Below are 7,608 nucleotides of genomic sequence, written 5' to 3' on the forward strand. Positions count from 1 at the left end.
CATATCAGTGCTGCGGTGCTACTAGTGCCAGGCCTATGGCCAGAAGACGTCTGCCTGCCGGAAAACTGGAGAAATCTGTGCCCACTGTGCAGGAAAACACAAGTTAGAAGACTGCAATAAAAATCGGAGAAACCAAAGTGTTTTCACTGCTCATCTGCAGATAAACCCTGTGATCACCATTCTGGAGATAGAGATTGCCACTTCTTCCAGGCTAGGGAACAGGAGTGCCAAAGACTAGGATATGGCGGTACACCCTTATAATCTTAAAATAAGTCAGGTCAACGCTGGGCGGAGCCACGCAGCACTAGCCAACCTGGAAAATCTGTGCTCCAAACTAAAAATAGACGTGCTTATGATCCAAGAACCCCACTCTGTCAGCGGCAACGTTCCCTTTTCCACGGGTGTGGTGCTTTAAAAACCGAACGAAAAATAATTAGGGGCATGCACAGTAATAACAAATCCCAGCGTAAAAGCTACAGTGATTTCCCAATGTACAAATAAAAATACAGTGACTGTGAAAATGAATACCCCAGGAAAACCAGAAATATTACTTATCAATAGCTACTTCCAATTTTCTGACTCAATCGAGCCATATCTTACCGAGATCGAAAACATTTTAACAACATACCCAAACCAGTGAGTGATTTTAACCTGCGACGCAAATGCTAAATCAACGATGTGGTATAATGAGGACTCTGACTATCGCGGTGTAAAGCTTGTGGATTTTATTTTATTTCATGAATTGACGATCGAGAACAGTTTTGACAATTTGACGACGTATGAAAGCCCGAATGGTTTCACAACGAACATTGATTTGACCCTGTCCAAAGGTTTTAATGATCGAGTCAGAAATTGGAACATTCAAGAAGAGGAGACCCTGAGCGATCGTCTCGTTACTTTCGAACTCCACAATGAAAAGCAAATTAACATACCCCAGCCAATAAGTGAAAATAATTACAATCTAGCCAAAGCAAATTGGGAAAATTTTGAAGAAGTAATAAGCGCCAAAACAAGTGAATTAAACAAAGACCCCAAAGTCACCACTTTTAACCTAATAATATTAGAGGCCTGCGAAGCTGCAATCCCCAAAACTCGACCAAATGAATGAAAAATACTGTGGTTGAATGAAAAACTAACTAAACTGAGAAAACAATGCAGAAAAATGAGAAAGAAATTCAGCCAAAAATTATTATCGAGGCACATAATTTAGAAATATGGAGAAATATATACAGTAAAACTTTGATTTTACGCAGTTGGAGGGACCGAAATATGGGCACTGTGTAAAATCAAAGTGTGTAAAATCAAGAGTTGGTATTGAGGAGGAGTATAGTTTTCAGGATAACACTAGCTCATTACTGCTCGGAAAATTAAGCCTAATAATCTTATTTACTCAAAAGCAACACCACAGATGACGTGTTACCTTAAGAGAAACAACTTTGCATTCCTGAACAGTGTTTCCCATGGTTGAACAAAATGGTTGAAATGCCAGCATTTCTGGCACTAAGATTACTTCTGTTACCCAGGAGAAATTTCGGAATGGTGATACTTAACGGTCGCAGAGAAGCTAATTTTCGAAAATATTCTCATTAAAAGCAGTTTTCAGGATATCCGTTTAACCACCAGCAGACAAACAAAGATTGGAGATTGAAGAAATGAGATACCTGAGGATAGTCATCCAAATTAACCCCATTAACAGGGAGCAAAATTTTGCTAATACATCACAAAGGCTTTACACCCTGTGGGCCTAGGTTCAAGTCCTGGCAGTAGCAGAGACTTATCAGAGATGGCCCTATCCCTACTTGAGTGTAATGTGGAGGCCATCTTCCAGTGCACCACTCTGTCCATCAGATGGGAAGTTAAGTCCTGGTCCCTTTTGAGCTTATCATTACAACCTGGCTAATGCCAACATAGGGTTCCTATCCCCCCAGCCCTTACTTCATGGCGCTAATGACCCCAGTTGTTGGTTACCTCCAAATAGCATACCATAGATAATACGGAGCACACAGGACCCGGGATATTCAGAAATTCAGATTTTTCCGGTGCTTAGATCACTTTTTTTAAGTGAGCTATTTAAATGACCGCGCAACTGCCGTCATGCCGCCCGTGATGAATAAAAAATGACTAATAGTCCTGAAAAATTTTCCTTCTTTATAATTTATACGCATTAAAAAAGCATTTCCCCATGAAATTTTAGCATTAGTAGATTGACTCTTCCGGGAATAGCTTCTCTGTCGGCATTCTTCCGCGAATTCAGCGCCGGGACCTTCGACTCACAAGCCGTGTGACTCAGCTTCACGTAATATTTTGCTTCCCCATATCTGATAACAACACCGGACACTTTTTGTATTTCGATTTAATGGTACTTAGCCATTCCTGAGTTTAAAGGGACTGCCTTATCACTCACGTCTTGAATTTGACTTCAATGATTACATGACGATTGACGACGCGAGTTATTCTCCGAGGGCATTAACTCCCGTTCCGTTAAAACGCTTGCCACCTAGCGGAGTTCAGCTAATAGCTATTCAAGTTCCAACCATGTTTAACTTAAACCGTCTGACAATGAGATAAAAGTTGAGTCGGTTCTGATAAGCGCGCAGCGCAAGCAATTTTTCCTCGCCTCCATTTGTCCCGCAGATGTGGGATTAGCCTGGGAATGAGACAATGCATGCTGCTTTTACCATCGTGTTAAATCACCATCGACTTACGTCCATACTAGAAGTACGACTATCTTTTTTGGATCACCTTGGAAGCCAAAATTTTGGCACGGGAGTATTTTTAACGACTCATTTCGCCGTTATATTTCGCTGGGGCGACGGAAAACATAGCGTTGGCAAAATTCTAGAAAGCCTTGCGTTGGCGATAGATATTCCGTAGCTCATAATTCTGGATATAAACAGCATCGATCAATAAGTCGAATAATAAACGAAAGGTGATAATGTTAATATCTCCAGCGATTAAGTCTTAATCAAAAGTAGTTACGCATACACGGCGATTGCCGTGTGTTTTAGGTTTCGATATCCTTCTACGGCGAATTTGAACTAAGAGCGACATTCGCGTTAGTAATGGAGCCTGAGAGGGCTCACGGGGAAGCAATAATTAGATTCGCGATGTATTTAGTTTCACGCTCAACAGCGCGATGTCATTTCAACCGTTCCTGTATTCATTTTTGCAACTCATTGAGGCGAAATAATAACCTAACTGCATATTGCTCTAGTCGGATTTTCAAAACAAGCCGAAAGACAACTGCGTAAAATCAAGATTAGCGACCTCTTAGGGGCTGGGGTTATGTTGCGCAAAATCGAAAAACTGCGTAAAATCAAGAAAAGATGTAAAATCGAAGTTTCACCATCACAATTCCCTATGCTTTCCGGCCGGACTTGAGTGCCGCTGCGTAAAAACGAGACTTGATGTAAAATCGAGGTGCGTAAAATCGAAGTTTTACTGTAGGTACTATAATATACGCTAACGCGAGAAATAAATATGTAAACGAGATAAAAATGGCCAAAAAGGAAAGCTGGGAAAAAATTGTTATTAAGTACCGGAAACGATGACCCATGGGGGTGTGCCTATAAAATAATAAGAAATAAAAAAGCAGCCCGTGCCAACCATACTGAAAAGAACAAACGGTGAATTCACAAATAATATTCAAGAAACAATAGTGTTCCAATAAAATAAACTTCTACCCTCAGATAATGGAATTAACGAAACAAATGAACAAAAACTGGTGCGAGCAAAAACTAACGAAAAATTAAAAACTGGGGAATGTGCAACGCCGTTTAGAATAATTGACCTAACAGAAACAATGAAGGGCCTGAATAACAAAAAACCCCTGGGCACAATGGAACTAAAGCTGAAATGAAAAAACATGTCTATCCTAATATTAAGTATGAAATGCTACAAATGTATAATCAATTACTGAAGCGGAGATTGGGAGAATGGCTCCGCCAGGCTCGACTGAGGCGGGGGGGATATGACGTGCTCCAACAGCCGAAGAAGAGAACTGTGATTATGACTTGTGAATATGAATTGTAACTATGACTACTGTGTATTTATTTTTTACCTAATGGTCGTTAATATTGCATGTGTTTAGGGTAATTTAAATTGTTATGTACGTGGCGGGAGGCCCATCCAATGGACACCACCTTTTTGCAGTGGAGAGACTGCATGCACAAGAGCGAGTTACAAATAACAGCATAGTTCTGGTGCCAGACTAAATGTGTCCACAAAACGGAGCCAGAGTTTAAGTGTTAGCTTAGCATATTGCTTGGTGAATCATTAAGTATTTTACCTCCTGGCCATAGTTAACCAATAGAAACACATGGTTCAACAACTGTTTCAAACTTATTCATCTGCCATTAGGAATATATACTGCAAACTGTGACTGTCTGCAAAAATATGTGAAAACAATCAAATGAAGTTTTTCCTAGGAGTTCGACAAGCTTTTATGAAAGGTGTGCCTATACATATGTGATTAGGAGTGACCAGTACTAGTTACAGGGTAGGGACAGGGTGGAGGATTCAAAAACCACTCAGCATTAGTGGGGTTTGAATTAAAGAACCATTTATCCTAATGAATTTCAAATGCCCAAAAGGAGGGCCAGTAAAGCATCCCTCAGTGACTCTATTGGTACGCTCTTAGAGGTTAAGTGTTATATTGCTTTTACAATTCATAACTCGCTAAATGTAATGAAAAATTCTCTTTTCTATGTTTTACAGGGAGAGGACGTGGGTAGTTGATGAATTCGATAATTTCAACAATGAAGGAGATGCTGATGTAGCAGCTGTGCCTTCCTCTTGGATACTTTGCTGAAGGAAGGCAGCTATGTTACATTTCCTGAAGAGGAGAGCAGTCGCTTCAAAAAATTTTCTATCATGAATTGTCTTTCGCCTAATGTCTCTTGGTCCAGGAATGAATGTAGAATATTGCCAGGAACAAAAACAGGTATGATGTCATTTCATAAATTTCTTCCCTTAAAGTAAGGCAGGTAAAATGCTGAAAATATTTTATTCAGTGAAAAAAAATGATATGAGGTACAAGTGCTGAGTATCTGAACCAAATAGGTTAATTGCATAGACTATTTTAATATTATTTCTTCCAGATACATATGATGAAGCCTGCCAATTAGAGAATGCTGCCATCGAAACCAGATACTCTGACATCCACAAACCCCATAGTCGTGGCCTCCGGAAAAAGAAACCTAGAAAGCGGGTAAAGGATCACATTGCAGAGGAAACGTCAAGAGTCAGAAATGAGGAGAGAGCCAATGGGAGAGGTATTTCACCTCCTCCAATATATGGTAAGACCTGAATGAGTTTTGTGATTAAGTAATTACTTCAATTCAGGTTTTTTCCAAAGCTCTAACATTGTTTTCTGGGTCTGTGAGTATTGAATACCTTAATTCTGTTTATTTGCAGTTAACATCACTGATTCCCATGAGCCTGCTATGCAGTATGAATCTCATGACGTGCAAGACTCATATCCAGTCATGATTTTGCCCGGAATTAGCTATGAAAACAATGAAATGGAGGTCGTGATTGAGCATAGAGGGGGCTTCACCATGGTGCAGCAGCCATCAAGAGATGGAACTGATCGCTGTGCATGCAACCATGGAAATGTGGAAGAGAAATTAAATGCCATTCTCAGTAAGAGCAATTAATATGACATTTTACTTGAGAGATTGATATCAATATTGATGAGTAGAGACACATGTTGTAGTTTTTCAGTTGACTGTATGATTTTATCTTCTTCATGCTAATCAGCAATGTAGTGACACTTTACTGGGTTTCCTGGGAAATACTAGGGTTTTGTAATATGCACTACCCAGAAAAATCTACTAAACCTGGAAATTTGTGAAATAGTGCCCTTAATAATCCCTTTAAATAGGTGAAAATATTCCTCAAATTCATTAATGACCAGTTACCTCTTTTAGGCAAACTGGTGAAAATGGAGCTGCAGATGGGTGAGAAGCTAGCTTGCTAGCATTGCTGACTAAGGAGGGTGATAACTCACTACGTCAGATAACCCATTCTATCGAGAAGACCTTCCCATTGAAAACTGTTAAGAACTTGAAGAACTGGAATGTTCCCTGAGAAGTGATCCAGAACTTTTCGAATAAGTGGTAGGTTTCGCTTTTTTTTATTTTATGCTTGTTGAATTAACTAGTGTCGACCTTAAAAGTCAGCTTCTTGAAATCCAAAAATTTCAGGTACAAACTCTTCAAAGACAAGGGGGCAACAGTGTGGAGAAGGCAGTGTACAATGCATCTAAATATTTAGAAAAATATTTTCAAGTGTACAAAATACCTATAATTTTTTAATTGTTTTTAAATAATATTCACATTTTTCTGTGAAATAAAAAAAAAAGAACTATGTGCAAAAAATAAGCCATTGGTACATATCAATATGTATTTTAACAACAAAATGAGATCACTTTAAAAGAACAACTTTTACATAATATTAAAATTTTTCTAAAATCTTGAAAAAGTCATGAATCTAGTCATCTTATGATATTTTGATTTTAAATTAGAATTAATTTTAAAATCATTTTTCGACATTCTTCTGCTACTTGGGTAGTAGTAATTTTCTGTTGTCCCACTTATTGATCCACTTCTGTTGTGAATCTTTGTGAATGACTTGGCTACTATACATTCATCATTGCATATGCCTAATGTTTGCAGACAATGTAAAAGTATGTAAAAAGTGGGACAACTTGTAAATATTGTGTCCATGGACTATCAGATTTAAGCAGTCTGGTCACTTGTTCACGTGGCATATCAAAATGTATGATAAGAGACTGACATGCATAATTTCATTTTTGATCAGCAAGCAAAAAGAGTTATCAATGTGTTTTATACTGTATTAATTTTGATAGGCAGACATTCTGACAAAAAGTCAGTTAGAGGGACGGTACCACAAGCCTCCTGCTTCATTGGATTTCGCTGAAAAGTGAGTGATCATATTCATCATGTTACAAAATATTGAAGAGTGCTGTTAACATCAAGTATTGCTTAGACATTATATTACTGTTGTACTCTTGCTTTCAGCCCTTGTTGCAGCAGCTTTTAACCTGTTGGTGTACTTCATTAGTGGAAATCATGTCCTTATTACATCTCTGCACGGCCAAATAACCTTGTAACTAGCAGACTCCATAGAGTTCTGATTTGAATACACATCGGAACTCCACTCATTACATAATGCCTAAGTCTATGCAGTGGCTGTAGGGGCCTAATGAGTTCAACTATAGAAATCTATTACCACGTTATGCCATTACCTCTTTGGATGCTTCAAGTAAATCATTAACCCTCTGGAACTTGTGCTGAGCCTGCTAGGCTCACATTGTTGATATTTTCTTAATAGTTCTTGACCGATTCTCACTAATGCGCTTAGATTTTCTCTACCTTTTCCTTACTCTTTTGGCTACGTATTACGTGTGCAGAATATCCCGATCAACCTATCATTAGGTTGGAATTTGATACTTTTGTTTTGTATTGCACGCGGTATGAGCCTCTCAGACTCTACGCGAGTGCTCGCGTTACATTTTTGATTCTCACTCTTAGCCTATTCTTTTTCCCTGATTGCCTGTATAGACACAATGTAGGCTGTTATGGA

At 38.8% G+C, this 7,608-nt stretch overlaps 1 protein-coding gene across 1 annotated transcript; it reads left to right on the top strand.

The window, feature by feature from the left end:
• Positions 1-35: 35 nt before the first annotated feature.
• Positions 36-6,113, top strand: LOC124167192. Its single transcript, XM_046545076.1, has 4 exons — positions 36-102; positions 5,100-5,297; positions 5,416-5,643; positions 5,931-6,113. The coding sequence occupies exons 1-4, from the start codon at positions 36-38 to the stop codon at positions 5,978-5,980; spliced, it is 543 nt and encodes a 180-aa protein (XP_046401032.1). The 3' UTR covers positions 5,981-6,113.
• The last annotated feature ends 1,495 nt before the right edge of the window (positions 6,114-7,608 follow it).

This window comes from Ischnura elegans, chromosome 1 (genome assembly GCF_921293095.1).
Source record: "Ischnura elegans chromosome 1, ioIscEleg1.1, whole genome shotgun sequence".
Lineage (NCBI taxonomy): Eukaryota > Metazoa > Arthropoda > Insecta > Odonata > Coenagrionidae > Ischnura > Ischnura elegans.

Excerpts from the sequence above, each read along its gene's own strand:
- LOC124167192 (XM_046545076.1), top strand. The coding sequence starts at position 36 with ATGGCCAGAAGACGTCTGCCTGCCGGAAAACTGGAGAAATCTGTGCCC. Across the intron at positions 103-5,099 it reads CACTGTGCAGGAAAACACAA|ATACATATGATGAAGCCTGC; the intron begins GTTAGAAGACTG and ends TATTTCTTCCAG. Across the intron at positions 5,298-5,415 it reads TTCACCTCCTCCAATATATG|TTAACATCACTGATTCCCAT; the intron begins GTAAGACCTGAA and ends GTTTATTTGCAG.